At 54.7% G+C, this 24,095-nt stretch overlaps 12 protein-coding genes across 12 annotated transcripts; 8 read left to right on the top strand and 4 right to left on the bottom strand.

Moving 5' to 3' along the window:
• Positions 1-356: 356 nt before the first annotated feature.
• Positions 357-960, top strand: CONPUDRAFT_153853 (uncharacterized protein; the record flags this gene model as incomplete). Its single annotated transcript, XM_007770486.1, has 3 exons — positions 357-366; positions 435-463; positions 526-960. 3 exons carry the CDS (start codon positions 357-359, stop codon positions 958-960), a joined length of 474 nt encoding a protein of 157 aa, XP_007768676.1.
• A 452-nt stretch (positions 961-1,412) lies between these two features.
• On the top strand, positions 1,413-2,004 carry CONPUDRAFT_153852 (uncharacterized protein; the record flags this gene model as incomplete). The annotated part of the gene is made up of 2 exons (XM_007770485.1): positions 1,413-1,517; positions 1,576-2,004. 2 exons carry the CDS (start codon positions 1,413-1,415, stop codon positions 2,002-2,004), a joined length of 534 nt encoding a protein of 177 aa, XP_007768675.1.
• Positions 2,005-2,553: 549 nt separating this feature from the next.
• Positions 2,554-3,174, top strand: CONPUDRAFT_153851 (uncharacterized protein; the record flags this gene model as incomplete). Its single annotated transcript, XM_007770484.1, has 2 exons — positions 2,554-2,685; positions 2,740-3,174. The coding sequence occupies 2 exons, from the start codon at positions 2,554-2,556 to the stop codon at positions 3,172-3,174; spliced, it is 567 nt and encodes a 188-aa protein (XP_007768674.1).
• Positions 3,175-5,827: 2,653 nt separating this feature from the next.
• Positions 5,828-6,732, bottom strand: CONPUDRAFT_124360 (HIT-like protein). The gene is made up of 4 exons (XM_007770483.1): positions 6,553-6,732; positions 6,364-6,498; positions 6,249-6,310; positions 5,828-6,180 (listed from the first exon to the last, which is right to left on the bottom strand). Exons 1-4 carry the CDS (start codon positions 6,698-6,700, stop codon positions 5,983-5,985), a joined length of 543 nt encoding a protein of 180 aa, XP_007768673.1. The 5' UTR covers positions 6,701-6,732; the 3' UTR covers positions 5,828-5,982.
• Positions 6,733-6,901: 169 nt separating this feature from the next.
• CONPUDRAFT_104598 (uncharacterized protein) lies at positions 6,902-8,433 on the bottom strand. The gene is made up of 2 exons (XM_007770482.1): positions 7,769-8,433; positions 6,902-7,700 (listed from the first exon to the last, which is right to left on the bottom strand). The coding sequence occupies exons 1-2, from the start codon at positions 8,367-8,369 to the stop codon at positions 6,955-6,957; spliced, it is 1,347 nt and encodes a 448-aa protein (XP_007768672.1). The 5' UTR covers positions 8,370-8,433; the 3' UTR covers positions 6,902-6,954.
• A 139-nt stretch (positions 8,434-8,572) lies between these two features.
• Positions 8,573-11,498, bottom strand: CONPUDRAFT_82292 (cytochrome P450 oxidoreductase). The gene is made up of 4 exons (XM_007770481.1): positions 11,134-11,498; positions 10,511-11,078; positions 9,472-10,448; positions 8,573-9,418 (listed from the first exon to the last, which is right to left on the bottom strand). Exons 1-4 carry the CDS (start codon positions 11,314-11,316, stop codon positions 8,942-8,944), a joined length of 2,205 nt encoding a protein of 734 aa, XP_007768671.1. The 5' UTR covers positions 11,317-11,498; the 3' UTR covers positions 8,573-8,941.
• An 850-nt stretch (positions 11,499-12,348) lies between these two features.
• Positions 12,349-13,019, top strand: CONPUDRAFT_56374 (uncharacterized protein; the record flags this gene model as incomplete). The annotated part of the gene is made up of 2 exons (XM_007770075.1): positions 12,349-12,444; positions 12,516-13,019. The coding sequence occupies 2 exons, from the start codon at positions 12,349-12,351 to the stop codon at positions 13,017-13,019; spliced, it is 600 nt and encodes a 199-aa protein (XP_007768265.1).
• Positions 13,020-13,485: 466 nt separating this feature from the next.
• CONPUDRAFT_137315 (acetyltransferase) lies at positions 13,486-14,478 on the top strand. Its single transcript, XM_007770480.1, has one exon. It carries the CDS (start codon positions 13,857-13,859, stop codon positions 14,439-14,441), a length of 585 nt encoding a protein of 194 aa, XP_007768670.1. The 5' UTR covers positions 13,486-13,856; the 3' UTR covers positions 14,442-14,478.
• A 209-nt stretch (positions 14,479-14,687) lies between these two features.
• Positions 14,688-16,174, top strand: CONPUDRAFT_153845 (UDP-galactose transporter; the record flags this gene model as incomplete). The annotated part of the gene is made up of 6 exons (XM_007770479.1): positions 14,688-14,701; positions 14,758-14,797; positions 14,858-14,882; positions 14,933-15,872; positions 15,926-16,065; positions 16,116-16,174. 6 exons carry the CDS (start codon positions 14,688-14,690, stop codon positions 16,172-16,174), a joined length of 1,218 nt encoding a protein of 405 aa, XP_007768669.1.
• A 651-nt stretch (positions 16,175-16,825) lies between these two features.
• CONPUDRAFT_56108 (phosphatases II) lies at positions 16,826-17,882 on the bottom strand (the record flags this gene model as incomplete). The annotated part of the gene is made up of 6 exons (XM_007770057.1): positions 16,826-16,969; positions 17,064-17,203; positions 17,292-17,353; positions 17,412-17,534; positions 17,634-17,741; positions 17,815-17,882. The coding sequence occupies 6 exons, from the start codon at positions 17,880-17,882 to the stop codon at positions 16,826-16,828; spliced, it is 645 nt and encodes a 214-aa protein (XP_007768247.1).
• A 128-nt stretch (positions 17,883-18,010) lies between these two features.
• On the top strand, positions 18,011-19,649 carry CONPUDRAFT_137312 (CobW domain-containing protein). Its single transcript, XM_007770478.1, has 8 exons — positions 18,011-18,049; positions 18,097-18,231; positions 18,291-18,357; positions 18,415-18,424; positions 18,487-18,675; positions 18,730-18,839; positions 18,890-18,936; positions 18,989-19,649. Exons 1-8 carry the CDS (start codon positions 18,027-18,029, stop codon positions 19,617-19,619), a joined length of 1,212 nt encoding a protein of 403 aa, XP_007768668.1. The 5' UTR covers positions 18,011-18,026; the 3' UTR covers positions 19,620-19,649.
• Positions 19,650-19,771: 122 nt separating this feature from the next.
• On the top strand, positions 19,772-24,079 carry CONPUDRAFT_124343 (P-loop containing nucleoside triphosphate hydrolase protein; the record flags this gene model as incomplete). Its single annotated transcript, XM_007770477.1, has 12 exons — positions 19,772-20,024; positions 20,074-20,213; positions 20,269-20,873; positions 20,931-21,861; positions 21,925-22,089; positions 22,145-22,241; positions 22,298-22,736; positions 22,790-23,022; positions 23,124-23,252; positions 23,330-23,467; positions 23,594-23,645; positions 23,707-24,079. The coding sequence occupies 12 exons, from the start codon at positions 19,772-19,774 to the stop codon at positions 23,894-23,896; spliced, it is 3,372 nt and encodes a 1,123-aa protein (XP_007768667.1). The 3' UTR covers positions 23,897-24,079.
• Positions 24,080-24,095: the final 16 nt, after the last annotated feature.

Raw genomic sequence — 24,095 nt, 5'->3', positions numbered from 1 at the left:
GGTGAGCACGAAAGCACTAGTCCCAATGACCAAGTCAATAAAGCATGCTATCTACTACAAAGTGAATGCGCACCTAGTCCCAATGACCAAGAGGTCGAGATGGGGGACTAGGATGCGAACTGCTCAGTATATAAACAACTCCCGCAATCTTCGGATCCTGATCATGCTACCGATAACCATCTGCTGTCGCGGAGGTAGTACAGCGCTGCTGTCAAGCGTCCGCATGGTCTGCATAAAGTCCGAATGTTGTCGGGAGTAATGCTCGAAGGGAAACATAAGAGGTCCGAGGTAACTCCAGACGTGGAGCAAACTCCGAAATCTTCGGAGGGTCCGAAGGTGTCCGAAGGCGTGCGGAGATGACCGGAGGTGCGCGGACCTGGCTCTAAGTGTGGAAAGGAGAGAGAGGAGGAAAGAGAAAAGAAAGAAAAGAATAGGGGCCTTGGTCGTCTTCACGACAACGTCGGTAAGCCTCGCTTTGCCGTGGTGCAACTCTCAGCAAAACATAGGCTAACTGACAACGTGTAGCTACTGCCCGCCCCTCTTCTACCTCCTCAACTGAATCCCGCCAAAGCCCACCTCTATAATGTTCGGCGGCCGCGTAGAGCACACTATGGCTTTGCTGTTACCTCGGACATCTTGGTTGAGCACGCCCTCCGCTGGTACTCGACCGAGTTCACCCGTGAGGACTTTGACCGTGCCGATCCTATTCTGGTTAGAACCGTCGCCGTGGGGGCTGCTGAAGAGCACCTGGAACTCGACCCAGAGCACCCGATCCTGGAGTTTCCTCTTGTTGAGACGCCTGATGGGCTGAGGCCATGCATTGCTATATATGACAGCCATATACGGAGCAGCTGGAATCTGGACGAGGAGAAGGAAAGGAAGCAGATTGAAGTTATCAAGCGCGAGCTCATGTTACCCGAGACGCAAGAGCCGATGTGGTATTATTCTAATTGCCGGTGAGCCTACATGTGGCATTGCTGCTACATCCTGCGACTTCTAGTACATCACTTCTTGCATTTCCTGAGTGCGGCTCAGGTTAATCCGCCAGTCAAACAAGCTTCGGACATTAAGTTCAAGTTGGCCATGTATGATGCCAGCTTCGTGGGCCCTACCATCTCTTATGGTCACTCATAGAGAGCGATCCCGAACCAAGAAGCATCCTACGTTCTTTACCTTAGGTCATTTCACCTATTGTGTTACGGTACACAATCAATCGCAATAAAGAGGGGTTCGGGGGAAACAACGCGTCGCGTCGCGTACTCTATGGGCGTGTCGCGTGGGAACCCGAACATCTAAGTACTGAGCGTTGTTGTCATCAGTCTCAACTTCATACCGTCGTGTGACTCGGCCGCTCGCAGTTGTGGATTCGCTCAGTACATAATCTGGCAGTGTAACGTTCAACCCTGCGTGCCATGGATACCGACCTCTATCAGTGCGCTGTCTCTGCAGGTGATCTCGATGACATCAACGAAAAACTCAGGCTGTTCCAGGTCTCTTCCAAACTTTCTAACGGGGAGGTAGGCTTTGCTTCAATCTAAGCCGAGGACGAACACTGGACTGACCAACAATATTCAGCTACTTCCTGCCCTTCAATTACCCCCTGAATTAAGCATCGTTAACTCCCCCCCGAATCAGCCACCGCGCAGGGCATTCTATGGCTTTGTTGTCTCCAAAGACATCTTGACTGACTATGCCCTGCGCTGGTACCAAGGCAAATTCACCCGCGAGAGTTTCAAAACTATCAATTGCGCCTGGGTTAATACCATTTGTATTGGTGCTGCGAAAAGGCATCTGGAACTCGACCCGGAACACCCAAGAATCCGGATTCCTCCAGTTGATACGCCCGACGGGACCAAGCCCTGTGTCTCTATCTACGACAATCACTACGTTCCTGGCTGGAACCTGGATGTGGAGACGGAGACGCGGTTCATTGAGTTTATTAGGACTGAGCTGGAGTTGCCAAAAACGCAGGAGCCGATGTGGTACTACTGCCATGGCAGGTGAGAGGTGTTGCATTAATATTGCTGGATCGTTCCGGCTGCACTTCCTGGTTCTACTCGAACACTCTGTCTCATTCATTTTCCGAACAAATCATGTGAAGTGTTGTCTTGCCTTCTGCACCTTGTACAATACTATCTTGGCCCCCACAGCATACATTAATGTTTGATATTTTAGTCAGAGTGCCAATTGAAATTCCTTTCCGAGATGGGCCTAAGGGCTTCCTTGAGAGTGCTGTCTTGCGTTCTGCTCTTGTACCATACTGCCTTGGCCCCGCGGCATACATTTTATATGCAGCATGTGAGTCTAATTGACGAGAGCTTGCATGAAGATGTCGAGTCAGTAGCGAGGCATATTTATGCGAAGTGACGTGACGCGACGCGACGCGTCCTCTGAAAATGAGCGTGTCGCGTGAGATCTTTAGAAGCTCCATCCACAAGCCATCCACGTGGCACAGCTGGACTTTTGTGCACCTGAACTCAAGAGCTCAAGCACTCGCTGGCACAACTTTGCTTTAACCCTGTCCTAAACCGATCAGATCAGCCCGTGTGTACCATGGATAGCGATAGTGGTCACGGCATCTCTGCAAAGGACCTCAGCGACAGACTTGAACAGATTCAAATGTCATCCGGACATTCTAACGAGGATACAAAACCCAATAGGAAGCCCAATAGGGCTCAGAAGCCGGTAGGTCTTGTTCAGCTTCAACACGCAAAACATAGGCTAACTGGCAATACGCAGCTACTGCCTGCCCATCTTCTACCTCATCAACTGAATCCCGCCAAAGCCCATCTCTATAATGTTCAGCGGCCGCGTAAAGCATATTATGGCTTTGCTGTTACCTCGGACGCCATGGTCGACCATGCCCTCCGCTGGTATGAGGGCAGGTTCACCCGTGAGGATTTCGACTGTGCCGACCTTAGCCATGTTGAAATCATCTGCGTGGGAGCTGCTGCGAAGCACCTGGAACTCAACCCAGAGCACCGGAGGCTGGAGTTTCCTCTTGTTGAGACACCCGACGGGCTGAGGCCATGCATTGCCATATACAACAGTCATGAACGGAGCGGCTGGAATCTGGATGCGGAGAAAGAGAGTGAGCAGCTTGAGTTTATCAGGAGCGAGCTCAGGTTACCAGAGACGCAGGAGGCAATGTGGTATTTTGCTAACTGCCGGTGAGTCTGAGTGTGGTGGCATCACTTATGCGTCCAGCTGCGACCCTCAAATCATCACGTTTGTATTATCGAGTACAATCCAAGTCAATCCTGGCCATGAACCAAAGCAATGACTCGGAGGACACGTCGCATGCATGGTTGTGAACAATGAGCATCACTGTCTCATTGGATGGTCTCACCCGGGCCCGTGAGGACGTCGAATTTATTGATCCTTTCTCTGATCGGTAGCCTCTGCGTCACGGACATTTAGAGAGCGACAGAAACACGAGCCTCAGCCCGATGGACTCCGGCCCTGTGTCTCCATGTATGACAATTACGAAGTGTAGCTTTGTGTGGCAATGGGTGCAAAACAGACACAGTTCCTCAAGTTTAGTCGGAGAGCTTGGCTTGTCGTCGGAGACGCAAGAGCCGATATTTGTGGTATGCCCGATACCTTTTACAGTAAGGTGATTGGGTCTATGTGCCCATATCCACTGAAGTAGTAACAAGGTTTCCCAGAGAGCTGTTGGCCGTGTAAGTTGCTGCCCAGGTGCAGTCGCTCGCTTCTGACCAGTGCCAGGTCCATGTCTATCCTACGGCCCTCGCCATATGATAATAAATCGTCCCGGACGGCGTTTTTTTTTCATCCAAATTGATGCAAGCGACGAGGATTGCGAGAGGATAGTATCGGCCGGGGACTTGCTAAGGTGATGCGACGCGTCGCGCCAATATTTGGGCGTGTCGCGTGGGAAACCCGACTGTCCGTCCAGCCTCCGCTTCAAGAATCGAAAGTGTAAGTCGACTTTGTCCTGGATCTGCCAGTTTCACGCTACGCCCCATGGATACTGACGCCGCCCAGCAATTTTGGTCTGCAGGCGATCTCAACGACGTCGACGAAAAACTCAGACAATATCAGCTCTCTTCCAAATATTCTAGTGGGAATGTAAGTCTTGCTCAGCTGCGGGCCAACACTGACTCAACTGAGCAACAATACGCAGCTACTTCCTTCTCCTTACCTGCCTCCGGAATTAAACCTCGCCGAAGCACCCCGCTATTCCAATAGGCAACCTCGGAGGGCGTTCTATGGCTTTGCCGTCTCCACTGACCTCTTGCTTGATTATGCCCTGCGCTGGTACCAGGGTATCCTCACCCGCGAGAGCCTCAAGGACGTCGATCCTTTCTGGGTTACTGACATCTGGGCGGGTGCTGCGCACCAGCATCTAGAGATCGACCCAGCACACCCGAGGTTGAACGTTCCCATGGTTGAGACGCCAGACGGACTCAAGCCCTGTGTCGCCATCTACGACAGTTATGATAATCTGGGCTGGAATTTGACCGAGGAGGAAGAGACGGAGTTTCTTGGGTTCATTAAACGTGAGCTTGGATTGCCGGAGCTGCAGCAGCCAATGTGGTACTATTGCCACGGCAGGTGAGAGATATTGGATTGTTGGTTCGTGCTTGCCGCACACTATGGCTTTATTTGAACGCTGTCTTGCGATCATTCACTTTCCGAACAATTACATCTCAAGGGTTATCCTGTGTTCTGCACCTTGTATTACACTACCTTGTCCCTCTCGGCGTACGTTTTAGTTTATTATGTTAGTCAAGCCGCTGAGGTTAGGCATGAGCAAATATCAATGCGAAGCGATGCTGAAGCTGAAGCAACGTTAACTAAAGCGACGCGATGCGATGCGTCGCGTCATTTGCAAATGAGCGTGCCACGTGAGAAGCCATTCACGCGTCGCACGTTGGACTTTCGTGCACTGTCACTCAAGCACTCACAACTTTACTTTGACTCTGTCCTAAACCCTCGATTAGATTGGCCCTGTGCACCATGGATAACGATAACAGTCATAATATCTCCGCAAAGGACCTCAGTGAAAGACTCGAGCAGATCAATGTCTCGTCCGAGCGTTCTAACTTAACAAGGATAAGAAACCCAAGAGAAAGTCGGTAGGTCTCGCTTGAGCTCTAGCGCAGCCCTGTTAACGAATCATATACTAACTTGTAATACGCAGCTTCTACCTGCACCTGATTTACCTCCCCAATTAAACCCCGCTAAAGCCCATCTCTATAATGTTCGGCGGCCACGCAGAGCACATTTTGGCTTTGCTGTGGATATGGACATCTTGGTTGACCACGCCCTCCGCTGGTACTCGAGCGAGTTCACCCGTGAGGACTTCGACCGTGCTGATCCTATCCTGGTTTCAACTGTCTCCATTGGGGCTGCTGAAGAGCACCTGGAGCTTGACCCAGAGCACCCGATACTGGAGTTTCCTCTTGTTGAGACACCCGATGGGTTGAAGCCATGCATTGCTATATATGACAGCCACATACGGAGCGGCTGGAATCTGGACGAAGAGAAGGAAAGGAAGGTGATTGAAGTTATCAAGCGCGAGCTCAGGTTACCCGAGACGCAAGAGCCGATGTGGTATTATTCTAATTGCCGGTGAGCCTGTGTGTGGCATCGTTGAGACGCCCAGCTGCGTTCTAAATCTATCATGTATGTAATATCGAGTGCAATCCAAGTCAATTATTATACCAATGCAATGAAGGCTGCAGGAGTATGTCGCCTGAACAATAAAACGCGTCGCGTCGCGTACACGGGTGTAAAAGGCCTGGCCTGGTCAGAACCCACGCACTGGAGCGGTCCAACCTCGAGCTCGAAGGCGCGGGTAGTTGACTGTTCCATAATTGCCACCAGTTTTGGTCGAGGCTCTTCAAAACGACAGGTTGAGTGGTGAAGAGAAATTGTAACTTAGGGAGTAGATAGTGTATTAAATATTCCTGTCTAGTATGCGCATGTCGATCAACACACCGGTTTAAACTCGAGTCATAACCGTGCCCGGATCTTGGTAGCGATGTCCTGTCCCTCATCATCATCCAGCTCCGACCTCGACTCAAACTCCCGTTGGTGCATCTCGCGTTTCGTGAACGGGACCCGCTGGTCCTTCTGCTTGGCTTTCTCAAACTCTTTTCGTTTCTGTGCGCTGGCGTCGAACGAAGGCGCCGGGATTATGTGGTAATGAACCTGCAAACCAGAAGAACATTCAACATTTTCTAACGTCAATGCAAAGCAAGCAGGGTGAGGGTGCATACGTGGGGTACTGCTTGCGCATATTCTTGGTTGCATACCACGTTTAGAGCGGTATTTTGCATCGCTGTCACCGCGTCAGCATGCCTCTCCCAAGCTAAGGCGAACATGAGTACTCACCTTGGGTCAGTGCTTTGGCAACTTTCGACACGGCTTGCCCTATCGCAGCAGCGTACTCAGGTGGGAGCTCCGACAGTCTCGAACAGTGGAGCTTCGGCACAACGAGCGTGTGTCCAGGCCTGAGCGGCAAGATATCTGTGGAACAAGGTCATGGGTACCATCCATCCCTGCGGCTGAATAGACACGAACCGAGGAAGGCGACAACTTTGTCATCTTCGAAGACGCGTGTAGAGGGAAGCTCGCCGTGTATGATACGGCAGAAGGCGCATGTTGAATCGTTCTTCCAGTCCTGGCACACCTTCCGGTCTACATGCGCGTCAATCATGAACGAGGTCATCCGATAGCAAGCGCAGACCTGGAGCCAGCGCTTCTCGAGGTCGGAGAGGGAGAGCGTCGGTGTTGTGCGGAAGTCGAGTGCATCGGCATATGCGTGTTCCGTCTTCCGAGCCCGTCCCTAACGCCGTCACCGTCTCACGTGGCAATCAGGGGCTTAGCGCTTAGCAATTAAAAAAATGAGTTGAGTGGTAGATGCGTCTATGTTATGATTGTATGATATTGGTCTATGCAAGGGTAACGTAAGATGTATGAAAATTAGCTGAACAAAGCCCGGAGCCCCAGTGCCACTACTCCTCCAGCAAGTGCGCTCCCTGTCGAGAGAAGAATCTGTCGCTCCCTGTCCGTCTTGGGCATCCAGGCGAACCAAGAATCAGGCGATGGCTCCTCCGAGGCAACCAACGTTTCACCCTCCAACAAAACTGGAGGTGCACTTGGCGCCTCCACCGCCTGCCTCACCGCAACATGCCCCACCACCTCCGCCAACAACAGCTCGTGTGCCTCTAACCTCTTCTCCAGCCTCCTCGCACCCTCCTCCACCACGCGCCTGTTCTCCACCCCCATCTCCTCCACCTTGCCCTCGAACGTCTGCGCAAGCCTCCTTCGCTTCCACGGCTCCACAAGCACAATCGCCAGCACGAACACGAACATGTTCACGCCCAACACCGCCAAACTCCCGTACGTCGACGCGCTCCGGATCTTGTCGCTCCACACCTGCTCCTCGTGGTAGCGCGCGAGGATGGCGCGCATGAGCGCGGAGAACTCCTTGTCGACCGCGTCCTCGGACGTCGCCACCGCGGCCTTGGCGCGCGCCTCGGCCTGCTCGAGCGCGTGGTCCGCGCGCACGAGCTCCGTGAAGCGCGAGACGTCGGCGTCGCTCCAGCCGGACTTGCGCTGCAGCAGGTCGTTCACCTCGCGCTGGGAGACCGCGCGCTGGACTACTGCGTCGTCGTATGCCGTTTTGGACTCCCGGGCAGCTCTGCGTGCGGCTTTTATTTTAGCCTCTTAGGTGGCCATGGATGTAGATATGTCAGTGTGTGGTGTGAGTGGTAGATAGAATAATGAGATGCACCTTGCTCGGCCACCGTCTGCTTGAGCGCCTCGATCTGCTCGTATCCCGTCACTTTGTTGAGTTCCGCGCCGAGTCGGGAGAATCTCTGGAGTGCGACGGCCGACAGGTTGTTTGTTCGTTCCCGAGCGGCGGCGGCAGCTGCGGCCGTGAGCTCGTTGAACCGCCCGCGAAGCTGCTCGACGTCCAGAGACTTGGACAGTGGTAGTAGCGGTCGCTCCTCCGAAGGCGTTTCGGGCCTTGTCTGCTCCGCTGGCGTTTGCGTCGGTGCAGCAGGCGCTTGCGGGGAGGCTTCAGAGTCCTTGGCCGACGCTACGTCCCCCTGCTCGGGCGCACCCAGTTGAATAGTTGAGTTACCGGAAGCTTCCCCGTCCGAACTGGCACTTGGATTTGACAGCGGAACATCACTTGACGGTTGCGCGTCCTCGCCTTGAGCTCGAGAGGACTCGAGAGGGTTCCGCTCATCGGAGGTAGACGGCGCGCTCCCCGACGCGGTATGCGATGCCGAGTTGTAGAGTCTGCCCAGACGAAGCGCAGGCGGCGAGCGCGCAGGGGAAGGGACCGCTCGGAGCTGCGTAGACTGCCATAGTCTGCTTCGAAGCATGGCCAGTCAAACGAACGGTGTAGGCAAGTCCTTCACCTCGCTCGTACTGTGGCGGGTAGGAAATTGAAAGGTGACATCAGCTCTCAAATTACACCCGGTCCGATGGACCTTGGCCTTACAATTTCCCCAGTGCACACTTCAGAATCAGTGTGAACATTTGAACCCCTCACTTATTCGTGATCACACCGCACAACTTAATGTCCGCAAAACGATTGTTCGAGGTATATCAAGACGTTACGGGGAGGTGACTAAGGGACAGATTATAAATAACTGCTGTAGGTACGTCTATAATACGTGCATCCCTCCTTCATCCACGTCGGCACAAAACGTCGACATTCGGCAGCCCATCTGGAAACCCAAGGCAAAGGACGACCGACAGAGAGTGAGGGGAGGGAGGGGTCATAATGCAGAGGGAAAAAAATTCCATACGTAGTAGGAGGGGCCACAAACAGTCTAAACCAATTCCTGTGTCGGTGACGTCCCCGGGGACCTCGCGCGCGAGTTCCAAAACCACATCGAGAGAGAAAAGAGAGAACAGAGGTAGCAGTGCAGCATCTAAACGCGTGAAGCCTTTAGCTCCAGACATCGAGCATCATCCGCGAGCGCTCCTTGAGAAGCTTGATCTCGGCGGCACCCTCGACCTCGGCACTACCGCCCTTGGCCTCGCCGAGAATCTTCGCGAGACCCTCCTCGACAGACTTGCTCATCGACTTGGCGTCACCACAAATATAGATGTAGCCCTTGCCGTTGAGAATGGCGTCGGCGATCTTGTCGCGGTCCTCCATGATCAGGTCCTGGACGTAGATCTTGCTGCCATCAGGTCTGAACACCTCGCGCGAGAACGCGTTGCGCATCGTGAACTTGCCCTTAAGCTCCTGCTCGTACTGTGGCCACTCATCCTTGTAAAGGAAATCCTCGGTCGACTTGCGGCAGCCATAGTAAAGGTAGATCTGGCCCCAGTCAGCGAGAGCATCGGGACCGTTCTTCTCGAGCGTCCGGCGGGCAAGGGCAACACGCTCTTGAACGAAGCCGCGGAAAGGAGCGACACCCTATGCAAGTGTGAGCAAGCTATTCGTTGAGAAACGCGTTGACGACTACTTACAGTACCAGGACCAATCATGATAACCGGGCTCTTGGGGTTCGTGGGCAGACGGAATGTCGAGCGGCGGACGTGGACCGGAACCTTGTAACCACCCTCGAATTTGTGCGCACCACGGGGACCCTGAATGGCGTATCTGGGCAGCGAGACCGAAGCAGCGTCACCATTCGCCGCACCAGGGGATGACAAGAGGGGGATCTCCTCGCCCTGGGCAGCCTGCTTGACATTGAGCAAGAAGTTGGTGCCAACACCATAAACCCAGCGAGTGTTGGTGTACTCGTTGGCCACGGACTCGTACTTGAGGACGACAGCGGTAACGTGAATGGAAGTGGGGTTGAGCTTGGGGCTGGAAGAAATCGAGTAGAACCGGGGCTGGAGACGAGGGATGGCCGAGATGATGACATCGAAAGGAATGGTCCAGACGGTAGTGTTCTCCGGGGTGGGGGGAGCCGAGATGTCGTTGCCGGCAGCAAGCTGGAGAATTTCGCCAAGCTTATAGCAACCAGTTCCGATAACAGCGGCGTACTGTTCCTTGTCCGAGTTCATCTTCTTCATGAAAGCCTCAGCCTCAGGGGTAGGAGCGAACCGAGAGAGGGAACCGAGAATTTGACGACCGGCAGCGGCGCTGATATCAATGTAGTGGCGGAGAACGGCGTTGTAAGTGGTTGGGACGGGGAAGGGGACCTTGGCCAGAGCAGGGTCGAGAGACTCGACGTTGATCACTGTGTCCTTCTTCTCGGTCAGACCAAGAATGCAAAGCAGACGGTCAACCTCGACATCCGGGTTAAGAGGCCAAACGCCGACGTGGTCACCATGTTGGTAGGTAATGCCAGATCCTTCGATGTCGAGCTCCATGTGGACACAGTTGCGCTCACCGCCGACCTGGAAGAGTTCACGAGCAGCCTTGACAGGCGAAGCGTATGGGTTCTTGGCGTCGTGGATGCCCTTTGTCTTGGTCAAAGCACGGGCCGACAGTTCACCTGACAGTGTCAATCCGCGTTAGCTATATACGGCTAACTCTATTTTGGATGTCGAAACTCACCTTGATAGACCTTCTCAGGAGCCGAAGCGTCAACCTCTGAAACGGCGAAGTCGGGCGTATCGCCTCCCTGGCCTTCCTCGACACCCATAGCAACCGCGAAGGCATCCCACATGCCATCCTTCCATTCAAGGTAGTCCTCCTCCATGCTCTTGTCGTCGTCACCCTCACCGCGCTCGCCGATACGGACAGCGCCCATCTTGGTGAGTTCTTCATCGACTTGACGACCGATGGCGTTGTAGTGCTCGTAGGTGCGGTTACCGAGAGAGAAGACGACGTATTTGAGGCCTTCGAGCTTGTGCTCGCCGTTGGTGAACTCGAAAGACTCCTCGGACAGGTTCTGCATGAGAGTGACGGCATTGTCGGTGGGCTCACCCTCTCCGTAGGTGGCGACGACAAAGAAGACGGCGCAGTCCTCGGGGAGCTGGTCGAGGTTCTCAAAGTCATACTCTTCGGGGTCACAGACGAGGGAAGTAAGGCCGAATTTGGACTTGGCTTCCTTTGCTAGACGGATAGCGTACTCTTCGGCAGTACCGGTCTGAGAGCCGTAAAAGATGACAAGGCGTTTTTTCTGTGAATGTGTCAGAAAAAATGGATGACTTGTGCTAACTGTTTCAAGTACTTACGCCATCCTTCATCTTTGCGATGAAATCCCGTGGGTTTCCATGGCCGTTAGTGGCCTTTGAAGGTGCTATAGGAACAGCCTTTGGCTTTGAGGAGGTGAAGAGGGAGTCTCGGAAGAGGTATGCTGCGGCGAGGACGACGCCGAGGGAGAGGATGACGACGTCGGAGGAGGACGCGACGGCCATGTTGAATCTTCTAGAAAACAAGACGAATAGACCGGCGGGGAGAGGAAAAGGGAGGGTCGGGTGGCAGAGAGCAGGAGACGCTCTAATGGCCGGGCGAGTGCAGCAGATTTGATGAGGGACAGAACAGAGAAGGCACAGAGACGCTCGCACTAAAGAAGAACGTGGTCTCTCAACTTTCCCACGAAAAATATCCTGACGCCGGGTGATGCGGGCGATGCTCAAGTATTAGAATCGGCTGTAGAGTAGTAGGAGATCTAGTAGCAGGACAGAGAACAGACTAGCAGTGTGGTACAGGTTGTGATCCTCGCCCATCCAAGTACTTATATCCCTCAACGCAGCAGACCATCGGGCTGTGATGACTAGGCTGCGGTCACTGGCATCGCACTCCGCCACCCCGCGTTTTACGTCGCATGATTGACATGGACAGCCCGGCAGAGCAGCAACGTCAGCATATCCGTACTCTGCTCTTCCTTATTCCCCGTCCTTCTCCTGTCTTCGTTCGTCCACCCGTATGGGTCGATTTGGCGCTTTTGCCTCCTTCGATGGGTCGCATGCTAGGGCCGCATGCTCCGCAACACGTACGCTGTTCTGACAGGTCTCCGCCGTACTCCCGAATCCGTAGCACACAACTTTGTCGAGTCTACACCGCTTAATTCATGACCCTATGTTGTGAAAAATACATTTCCAATAGAGATGTTTTCAAAAACATTTGGTGGCTCTTTTGCGCCTCCGAGCTCTGTATCGTAAACGTCAAGGTCATTATAATGCTATCGACCAAATTCGGAGGCAATTTTTGTTTCAGGAGACTCGGCCCCTGGCCACCTCCGGGGGAAAGTGGCGATCATGCCACCCGAGCTTTGGCCCGAAAAGTATCGCCACACAACTGCGATTCTCTCAGCGTCTCGGGCACTCGGCTATTGCCCCGGCCAAGTCCGGTCTTTCGGGCCTCTGACGTCGGATCGCTCACCGGGATCGGCCATTAATGATTATACCTGACTCATAGCCACAATCTCATCTCAACTCCTCGACACCATGGACCTCGACGACCCCTGGGAGGACGATCCACACCAGCACGACCACAGCATCAGAGAGCAAGAATGGACCAAAATATCCGATTCATTCACCAACGTTTGTCTTCCCTTCCATGCACGATTGTCACAGCTGATAGCCTACGCCACCATTTCTCACCAACTATCTAGTCGGGCTATCGCGAGGGCATCATCGCGGGCAAAGAAGCTTCCCTCCAAGAAGGCTTTGACGACGGCTTTGCCTCCGTCGGTGCTCCCCTCGGCCGACAGCTGGGTCTCCTCAGAGGCACCGCGTCAGCCCTACTGTCCTACCTCTCCTCCTCCTCCCACGAGATGGATAACAACATCTCAAATGCATCATCTTCTGCGCTCGAAGAAGCACGCACCATCTCCGCCGCGCTCGCCGACATCCGCCTGTCCGATATCGCACCCCGTGACCTCGAGGCCGAAGAGCACGCCCGGGAGCACCTGCAGGACCAGATGTCCGACGAGCCCAGTTTACCGGCGATAGGCGAAATGGAGGAACGGAAGAAGATGGAGCAGCTCGAAGACATGCTCAACCAGCTGACCGCGGGGTCCGCAATTGCACCCGACCGGACCGTGCAAGACGTCGCGAAGCTTACTGAACGTCTGGATCTTCTTGCTCGCTCGATAGGCTTGAACTTTTCCGTATAACCACGGGATGCTTCAGCGTTTCAGCTACTTATAGATATGCTTTGAACTTTTGGTGAGAAGGCCGCTTCTTTGTTCCCAAGCTAAACTTACTGCGTATCTCCATATCTGCAGCTGGATTCTAGGAACGGTGCCATGCCTTTGCACGTTTTACGGCATTTGGTTCGATTCTTTAGACGTGAATGCATAGCTCGGCTGACAGAAGGAACAAACGCGTTCCGTTGGCGACATCGGAGCGCGATGTGGACTGCGATGATCTGATTATCACGGTGCTTAGGGTACTTGCAGGGTACGTTCTGGTACGATTTACAACAGTTAGCATCAGTACTAGTGTAGCAGTCACGCCTCGGTCTAGCCCGAGGCGGATGCTACTGCGTCCAGATACCCGGACGACCTCGCTGTCGTCGCTCTATGCGATCCATGACTGTTCTATGAGGTTCTATGCTTGTTATGCCATATGGTTTCCCTTGATTTCTCTGACGTACGTAGATACTGATTCCGGTCCTAGTTTCGTATATAAGACCTCTGTATCTACAGCAGTCAGACGAGCCGAACGGCCGTGTGCCGTCTTCGCTAGCCGTCACAGCCAGGATCTGTGAGATAGATCTTTAAGCTAGGGCATTCGTCATGATAGCGGATGGCTTTCCAGGCGCAGATGTCACAAGAAACCGTTGAGTTTAGCATCTTAAACTCAAAGGCTTCATGTGGTTTATTCGTTTATTGCCTCATGTACATTGACTCGTCATTACACTCACCATCAGAACGGTCTACCGCCGAAGCTACTCGGTTTACCCTCTCACGAAAGATCGACGGTGCTTCGATCCTGGTGTTATCACCAGAATGTCGTCTCCTACGCATAACATTACCAGCACCATCCGCGTGCAGAATGCCACCCAAGACGATATACCCTCCATCACGGCAATATACACCACCCAAGTGCTCGAGACCATAAACACGTACGAATACGTTCCCCCCACCGAAGAGGACATGAAAGCGCGAATGGAAACCATCCTCACCAACGGATTTCCCTACCTCGTCGCTCGGGCTCCCTCCGACGGCTCTTCATCCTCGGAGCCAGAAGCCGTGGTAGGGTACGCATACGCGAGCACGTTCCGCGCGCGCGAAGCCTACCAGTTTACTGTCGAGGGTTCCGTGTACGTGCATCCCGCGCACCAGCGGCGCGGGGCCGGTCGTGCGCTTCTCGATGGGTTGATTGCGGAATGCGAGAGGCGGGGGTTTAGAGCTATGATTGCCGTGATTGGCGATACGGGGAACGGGGCATCGATTGCGCTGCATAAGAGGTGCGGGTTCGAGGAGGTGGGGGTGATGAAGGGCGTTGCGTGGAAGATGGGCCGGTGGTTGGATACGCTTATGATGAGGAGAGGGTTGGGCCCGGTGGATTCGAGTGGGCCTGGTGATGCTTGATGCTACTCTGCCCTTAGCATATATACCTCAGTGCAATATCATACACAGAATATTTGATTCATGAATGGTGCTACAGACTTGCACGTACAAACGACCGTACGGTAATCCGACATTATAATAACCCCTAGTACTATCTGATATGTTAACCTAAGCTGCTAACTCACGAACTAGGGTTAGGTGTTATACGACACGTAGACGGCGGTCGTGTCACTGCTCACTGCCATACATCCCTTTCCACCTCCCACCATGTCCTTCATCAGGTGCGTCCAGTCCTCAGAGGATTAAGCAATACTATCTGACAATGTTACAATCAAAGGCTGGCCCTGTGCGTAGCAGGGGTCTACTCCATGTTCTTGGTGAGCACGTCCGGTTCTCCGTTCCGCTTCCCCGGACTCTATACTGACCGAATGTCATAGTTGTGGGCAATCGCACAGGAACGATGTACGTCTCCTCGCTAGCCAACGTATAACAATACTCAAAGTGCTTTCTAGTGTCGGTTCCGTTTGAGTCGATAGACGGCAAATCGAGTGACAAGTTCAAGTCTGCCCTGTTCATCGGCACCTGCCAGAGTTTCCTCAGCTGTCTGTCCGCCCTCGTCTACATCCTCATCCGCGGCAAGAAGGGCGCCTCTTTCTCGAGTCTTCTTGGTCTCGAGCTCCCCCAGCCAGCCAAGCCAGCCAATGGCTCTGCACCCAACGGCACCGCCAAACCAAACGGAACATCCAACGGGCACACCAACGGCCACAGCACACCCACCCAACCCCTCTCGCGCAACGCGCTCCTCCTGAGCTACCTCCAATGCTCCACCTTCATCACCCTCGCCGCGCCTTTTGGCTTCGCTGCGCTGTCGTACATCACCTACCCGACGATGGTCCTCGGCAAATCGTGCAAGCTCGTCCCCGTCATGCTCATGAACGTGCTCATGTATCGTCGCCGCTTCGCACCGCACAAGTACCTCGTCGTCGCGATGGTCACCGCCGGCATCACCGTCTTCATGGCCTTTGGCTCCGAAAGCCCCTCCAAGTCCTCCAAGCACGGCGCGTCCTCAACCGGAGACGCACCACCGGCGTCTGCGCAGCTCGTGGGCGCCGCGTACCTCCTCGTGAATTTGATGCTCGACGGCGCGGTGAACTCGACGCAGGACGAGATCTTTGCGCGCTATCGCGTGAGCGGGCAGCAGATGATGTTCTGGATCAACGTGTGCTGCACGCTGCTCAGCGCGTGTCTCGGCGCGCTGCCGCTGCCGTATATCCCCGTCATTCACCCGACGGTGAGCGCGAGCGGGATGTCGAGCGAGTTCGCGCAGGCGATCGCGTTTATTAGGGGCCATCCGGGTGTGGTGATGCCGCTTGTGCAGTTTGCGCTCACGGGCGCGCTGGGGCAGCTGTTTATCTTTGAGACGCTGCAGCATTTCGGGTCGCTGACGCTTGTGTACGTTGGTTTTGCTTATCGGGAATGGTCGGGGTTCTAACGCATCCGAACAGGACTATTACGTTGACGCGCAAGATGTTCACGATGATCCTCTCCGTCGTCGTTTATAGCCACAAGCTCACCTCGGGGCAGTGGCTCGGTGCGGGGATCGTGTTTGCTGGTATCTCCGTCGAGGCTTTCGTCAAGCGCAAAGGTAAAATTCAACACCTCCACCTTACTCGGTGCTAAAAGACGGTCGTTCAGATGTCCACGCGAAGCGCGTCGTCCAAGAAAAAGAAAAAGCAAAGATCAAGCAGCTGTAATGTCCCGCATACATACCCACCTAGACATATCCATATCGGTTCTCTCTCTTGTTCTACTGTAATACCGCGGTCAATCGGGAGTGCTGTTCGCAGTGGACAAAGGGTCATCCATAACGTGGTAGATTAGACACAGGCACGGCGGATGGATATCCCACTAGATTTCGGATCTTGGAGCCAAAGCGAGAACGAAGATATACGCTACATAATATAAAGCTGACAATGGGGAAAACCGCAAACACCAAATGAATCCCGCGTAAACTGTAACCTAAATGATTGGTGGCTTGCTCACTTGGTGGTGGTAGTGGTGATTAAGATGACTCAGACCAAGGAACAACACTTCTACTGTAATCCACACACAAATCCGTCCTCGTCCCTCGCTGACTCACGCACGCACGACTCCGTCGACTCTCGGGGATCGGGAACAGCTTCTAGGCATGCGCATCGAGGCCGGGTATGCGTGGGGAGCGGGCGAGAGTCGAGAGCTGAGCCGCTTGCTTGCGTCGCAGGCGTGAGCAACTATGATTCCATCGCATCGCTGCTGTCCATCATGGCGCGCTTGCGGTCGTCCGACCTAGCATGGGAGGTGTACCGTGTCAGTCGATCCGCGTCAAATGCACGCGCTGGCATTGGCCCGGGCGGCTGCGCGAAGAACTAAGGGAAGGGGGAGCGAGCGTACCTGGACTCGTCCTCGTCGTCTTCATCCTCCCGTTTTCGGCGCGACACGATGCGGTTCATTGGCTGTGCGTGCGAGTTTGCCGCGAGCGAGATGTTCGCCCTGTATATCGACTCGTATTCCTACAAATGCCACGATATATACGCAAACAGCGGCGTTGCCATCGGTTAATCAGGCCCGTAATGGAAGCCCTGGGTGGATGGGCTGGAGACGAACCTTGATCTGGGTGAGGAAGCCGCCGTTGGGGGATATGCAGTAGCGCCGGTTCTGGACGAGATGGAGCGCGTTCTCCCATGAGAGCTGGCAGTGCTGCATCACGAACATGACTACGAATGCCGGGGAGAGGGAGATGCCGCCTGGGGGATCAGGGGGTTAGAAACGCGAGGACCGTGATTTGTTACCGAAATAGAGAACAGGACGAGAAGAGGGCGAGGGCGGACGTACCGTTGCAGTGGACGAGGACCTTTCCGCCGGCTTGCATGGCACCTATGATGAACTGGTTTGCTCTGTGCGCGGTGGAGGGGCGTGTCAGATGCGAGACGTGCGCGGGAGATGTGAACTCACTGGGGGAATAGGCGGATGAGGTTCTGCTCTTCGTTGTCTTCCACGTCTAGGACGAGGTATTGGAAGTGCTCCGGGAAGCGCGGGCGGACAGAAAATGCCTCCTTTGCGTCGCGTATGCAGACACTATGGGCGTGCACACGTCCGTCAGAGCGAGAGGATCAGTGTGGCGCGCGAGGACCAGTGGTCAGCGCGAGGCGTACAAGCAGCTGGGGAACGGCGTACATGTGGGTAACACCGAGAGACTGGAGCGTCTCGAGCGACTTGGAAGCTTGGAAGGGGCCTAGGAGGAGACCTGGAAGGATCTCCTGGCACTCTCGCCGCATCTCGTATCTGCGCGGTGAGACGCGTTAGTCGCTGTTGGTATGCCACCGCGGGTGGTTGGAGGCGAGACGTGTCGACGCACCGCCATTCGACCTCTGCAGGTCCTTGGATGAGGTTGCGGATATGTTCTTCGTTGGGGAGTGTGGCCATTGTTGAATGTGGAAGTGGAAGTAGGAAAGAGAAATAAAAGGTGGGAGGTGCAATGACACGAGACAGGGACGCGACACCCACTAAAGCATTCTTCCGTTCGCTATCCGGATCTCCACCTTGCTCTCCTCCCACTGCATCTACCACATGGATTCAGACGACGAAATACCGTCCGTGTTTTATTTATCAATCAGTCTCACCAGCTCACTCTTCGCAGCACCCTCGTCACAGCAGACGTCGACGATGCTCTGGCTCTCCCGCCAGTCGTTACCTCATCGTCACCCCGGCAATCGGGCGTCCCTCTCACCATCATAAGCGGCTTTTTGGGCGCGGGCAAATCGACCCTGCTCCGGTACGGCGTTTTGTTATTCTGAAACCCGACAATGAGTCACTTATGCTGCGCGTTCCCAGACGCATATTGACCGAGCGCCATGGGTACCGCATAGCCGTCATCATGAACGAGTTTGGCGACACGGCGGTGAGTACGCGTGAACATTCTTCTGTCCACACGTTAGATCTCAAGTCGCCTCAGTAGAATATTGAAGGTATCGCCAATTTACATGGGCTGGCGTCTACTCTAACGCGCGCTGATCCGTGCCCGTTACAGCAAAGGCGATCAACGTCTCATCAGCAGATGATCCTACTGCAGAAAAGTCTGAAGAGTTTCTCGAGCTTGCAAACGGCTGTCTCTGTTGCAGCATCAAGGATGCCGGAGTAGCTGCGATCGAGAAACTCATGGAGCGCAAGGGCGCGTTCGACCACATCTTATTGGAGACAACCGGATTAGCGGATCCAGGTAGGCTCGACCTGCTTATGACGTCATGTCGAGTATCTTGACGAGTTGCTTTAGGTCCTATTGCTGCCATGTTTTGGAAGAACGAAGAGTATGGGTCTGGACTTGGTCATGATATCCTGCTAGATGGCGTCGTTATTGTCGTGGATGCAGTATATGGGAAACAGGCAAGTGCGCGTATCCACGTCTCGAGGATTAACCACCTGATTTCGTATAGCAAATGGAAGAAGACAACTCTGTGGATGGAATTGGCGAGAGCATACGGTCAGGCATAGTTGCACGTTCCTAACACAGCAGCTCGCTGATCTTTACGCAGACAAATCGCATGTGCAGACGTAATTATTCTCAACAAGGTAGATCTCGTCTCGAAAGAACAGCTGCATGAACTAGAAGGCCTCATCCGGACCGTCAATGCGTCAGCCCCGATACATCGGACAGTCCGAGCGGAACTAGACTTGAAGCATATCATGAACATCGGCGCATTCAACACGGCACGTCCCATAGACCAAGCCATCCAGCCTGTATCATCACACGACCACGATCATGACCATGAACGCAATGGAGACGATCACCAACACGATACACCTCCGACACACTACGAACTTCGGGGCATATCAAGTCTACGGGTATCCGTGCCTGTCCTCTCAGCGGAGCGGCTGGACAGGTTAGACGAGTGGATACGGACGCTTCTTTGGGAGAACCGACTCCCAGAAAAAGGAGATGGGTCGGATGGGCAGTCGAGCATGAAAGTCTTGCGATGCAAAGGGTTGTTTGTGACGGAGAAGGGGGAGCAGTACGTGCTTCAAGGCGTTCAGAGCTTGTACGACCTGTCCCCAGTGGAGGGTACAGAAACGACAGGGGTGCCAGATGTGGGGAAGCTTGTGTTGATTGGGAAGGGTCTAACGGAGGAGGTGCGGAATAGCGTGGAGAAGATACTAGCCCTGTAAACATAATATTAATGTTACATGAGTCGAAGCAAGTCAAGTTTATATCAGAGCGCGTTGAGTCCGCGACGACCGGGATCTCGGTGCCGAGCCACGTGGAGATAGATAAATGTCATCGTCTGTGTTTCTCATCTCCAAATTCTGCAACTTTCATAATGTCGCTGAACAACGCAACAGAGGCCCCAGATCCAGAAAATGTCCGCATCATAACAACACTCGGACACGTCGACCATGGCAAGACAACGCTTATGGACACTCTGCTCGCTGCCAACAACATCATCTCCTCTCGCATGGCTGGCAAGTTGCGCTACTTGGACAGCAGAGAGGATGAACAGGAGCGCGGCATCACGATGGAGAGCAGTGCGGTGTCGCTTAAATTTCATGTAGGCGAGCGTAACCCTGCCGAAGGTACGCCAGTCGCTCGCTGCAAAAACCATCCCATGACAGACAAGTCTAGGAAGATCTCCAAAGACATACATCATCAATATGATCGACACACCCGGTCACGTCGACTTTTCTAGTGAGGTTTCCACCTCCTCTCGTCTCTGTGATGGCGCACTTGTCCTTGTCGACGTCGTCGAGGGCGTCTGTACGCAGGTATGTTAATGTGCCTTCCGTAATCTACCCTCTCAGAATGTTCTAACCGACACAGACCATCACAGTCCTCCGCCAGGCATGGCAAGACAATCTCCGCCCTATCCTTATTCTCAACAAATCCGATCGTCTTATCACCGAGCTCAAGCTCGCTCCTATAGAGGCCTACCACCACCTTTCCCGCCTCATCGAGCAGGTCAACGCCGTCATGGGCTCCTTCTTCGCCGGCGAGCGCATGGCCGACGATCAGCGCTGGCATGAGGAGCGCGAGCGCCGTCTCGCAGCCAAAAAGGATGCGCTCGCCGACGCAGGTGAGGCCGCGGCTGACGCTAACCTGGGCGGCTCGGAGAGCGCAGACGACGCGTTCCAGGAAAAGGACGACGAGGACATCTACTTTGCCCCCGAGCGCGGCAACGTCGTGTTTGCGTCTGCTCTCGATGGCTGGGGCTTCCGCGTCGGCAAGTTCGCGCAGCTCTACTCGGCCAAGCTCGGTTTCAAGGAGGCGACGCTTCGCCGTGTGCTGTGGGGAGATTTTTATCTGGATCCGAAGACGAAGCGTGTTGTTAGCTATAAGCATCTTAGAGGACGCGCACTCAAGCCGCTTTTCGTGCAATTTGTGCTCGAGAATTTGTGGGCTGTGTATGATGCCGTGATTATGAACCCGTATGTCACGTTCTCTTCTCTCTCTTACATGACATATCTCATACCATCTCATACCAGAAATCCGGACAAAGTATCTAAAATCGTCTCCACCCTCAACCTCAAAATCTTGCCCCGCGATCTGCGTTCCAAAGACGGGCGCTCGCTCCTCTCCCTCATCCTCTCGCAGTGGCTCTCCCTCTCGACGTGCATCATCCAGGCCGCGATCGACGTCGTGCCATCCCCGCCTGCCGCACAGGCCGTGCGCGTGCCCAAGATGCTCCACCCGGACTCGTACGAGTTGTCGATCAAGCCGAGGAACAAGCTCGAGGCGGACCTGTACGCGTCGAATTCGGCGCCGGAGGCGGCGGTCGTCGCGTATGTGAGCCGGATGTTTGTTGTGGAGGCGAAGGATCTGCCGGAGAATAAGAAGAAGCCGCTTACGGCGGAGGAGCTGCGCGCTAAGGGACGGCAGGCGCGCGAAGCGGCGGCGGCGGCGGCGGCTGAGGAGGCGCCTGTGCTTGCAGCTGAAGCGTCTGATGCGCCGCCGGCTGAGGCCACCACCGGTGCTGCTACAGAGACAGAGAACGGCGCGAGCGCTGAGACCGCGACGAATGAAGATACGGACGGCGCAGCAGCAGCGACACCCGACGGCCTTCTCCAAGCCTCCGACATCCTCATTGGCTTCGCGCGCCTCTACTCGGGCACGCTCGAGGTAGGCGCGACGGTGCACTGCTGCCTGCCCAAGTACAACGCCGCGCTGCCGCGCGACCACCCGGCGAACGTGGAGCACATCACGCGCGCGACGGTCGAGGGGCTGTACACGATGATGGGCAAGGAGCTCATCCCTGTGCAGCGCGTGCGCGCGGGGAACACGTTTGCGGTCAAGGGGCTTATGGGCAAGGTGTGGAGGAATGCGACGCTGTGTGCGCCTGGTGCGGCGGGGGTGGGTGCCACGGGAGGGGAAGAGGCGGAGGATTATTTGATTAATTTGGGTGGGGCTAATCGGCTGGTGGGTTGTGGCGTGCTTCTGGCTTTGTCGTACGGGATGTGCTGATGTGGTTCGTGTTTGTAGGCTTCGTCGATCGTGAGGATCGCGGTTGAGCCGGTGGTTCCGGCGGATATGTCCAAGCTTGTGGCGGGGTTGAAGTTACTTGCGCAGGCGGATCCTTGTCTGGAGACGTTCCAGCAGCAGACTGGAGAGCATGTCATTGTCGGTGCCGGAGAACTGCATCTCGAGGTGAGTGTCATGCATAGTAGCGAACGCCGTACTTTGTACTGATGAAGTGCTACAGCGCTGCCTCCGAGATCTGAGAGATCGCTTCGCTCGCGTCGAAATCCAGGCGTCCAAGCCTATCGTGCCGTTCCGAGAAACTGCGGTGAAAGCACCAGGTTCGTGTTGCACTCGGTATCTGCGCTATAGTACCTAAAGTGATATACGTATACAGATATGGCACCTCCAAAGACACCCGGCGCACCTCGCGGTACCATCCGCGGCGCCGCCTCCCAGAACCTGGTTTCGTTTACCATCCGCGCTGCGCCACTGCCACAAGTCATACTTGATTTCATCCTGCAAAATCTGACGACACTCAGGCAGCTCCAGCAGCAGAGCAAGTCGGACGGAAAGCCTGACGGCGAAACGGAACATGAGCCCGACGTTGATGCTCCTTCAGTAGAAGCTGCCGAAGTGAAAGCCCAGGGACTTGCGGGGGATGTGCTGTTCACGCCCAGCGTGAAACCGGCCCAGTTCTGGTCCGCTCTGGAGGAGAAATGCAAGGCAGCAGGGGGCGAATGGAGTGACGTCGCCAAGCGAATCTGGGCATTCGGTCCTCAGGGTGCAGGGGGCTGCATCCTCGTCGACGCACGCAAAGAGGGCGCGCCGTTATCGTGAGTAGACTTTGTCCGTCCGCTCGCTGCGAGGCTTCTTGATCTCACACTAGGAATAGTTTGCAGACGCGGTTGCAGCGGGGCAAGAACTCGGGCCCGACTTCGAACGGTGCTGACTCCCAGGACGCGGCTTCGAGTTCGAGCAGTTTCGACTTTAGCAACCATATCGAGACGGGCTTCCAGCTCGCCACGTTCCAGGGTCCCTTGTGCGCCGAGCCCGTCGAGGGCATGGCTTATTTCGTCGAGAGCGTCGTCGAGGACGACGAAGGTGTGCAAAAAGAAATCCGTGCGTCTCCATCATCATTTATCATCGTCTATATCCATCCCCTGCAACGAACAATAGGACGGGCAAGCGCTGATTGACGTTTTTGTTCCTTTACTTTGCAGTTCAAAATAGACTAAGCCAGGTGACGGGCTCCGTCATCTCGGCCGTGAGAGATGCGTGCCGGAATGGGCTGCTGGACTGGTCCCCGAGGCTGATGCTCGCGATGTACTCGTGCGATATCCAGGCGTCGAGTGCGTCATCTTTGATTTGAACCTAGACCGTTCTGACCCCATTTTGCGTGTTGTTTGTTTGATTGTGGAACGTGCAGCGGACGTGCTTGGGAAAGTGTACAGTGTCGTTGCGAAGCGGCGGGGCCGGATCGTGGCGGAGGAGATCAAGGAGGGGACATCGTTCTTCACCGTGTCGGCACTGCTGCCTGTCGTGGAGTCTTTCGGATTTGCGCTGGGTATGTTCGCCTCGCTTGCGCTTTGCATATATTTTGCGAGGGCTTCTCGTGGCCCGTGGTTGTGATTCGTGATCTTTAATCATCCTTCATCCATGGTGGTTCTCACGTCGTCGATTGCGTTGACAGATATCCGGAAGCGAACGTCGGGCGCTGCGAGTCCGCAACTGATCTTTAGCGGGTGAGTGAACACGCGCCAACGTGGTCTGGCCAGCGCTTATGAACGTGGATGTGATTTTTAGATACGAGATGTTGGATCAGGATCCGTTCTGGGTTCCGACGACGGAGGAGGAGCTGGAGGATCATGGGGAGAAGGCGGACCGGTCGAACGTGGCCAAGGCGTACATGGATGGTGTGCGGGAGCGCAAGGGGATGTTTGTCGACCGCAAGATTGTCGAGTTTGCGGAGAAGCAGAGGACGCTGAAGCGGTGATAATATTAATCATAATCACTTAGAATTTGTAAATGGCAGCTGTAGCGGAGCGGATTTTTTTTCTGTTGTGGACGGAAAGTGATGAGGTGTGGATTATGTAATATGTCTGTGAGTGCGGAGAGTTTCCTGTTTCTGTTCCCTCCTTCCTTGCTGGGTCCCTGGCCTTGTTCTCCTCCTCCCCCTCCTCCCCTCCTCCCCT

The sequence above is a fragment of the Coniophora puteana genome (assembly GCF_000271625.1).
Source record: "Coniophora puteana RWD-64-598 SS2 unplaced genomic scaffold CONPUscaffold_6, whole genome shotgun sequence".
In the NCBI taxonomy this organism is placed as follows: domain Eukaryota; kingdom Fungi; phylum Basidiomycota; class Agaricomycetes; order Boletales; family Coniophoraceae; genus Coniophora; species Coniophora puteana.
The sequence above is the reverse complement of the archived record's forward strand: the minus strand, read 5'-3'. Positions and strand labels throughout refer to the sequence as shown.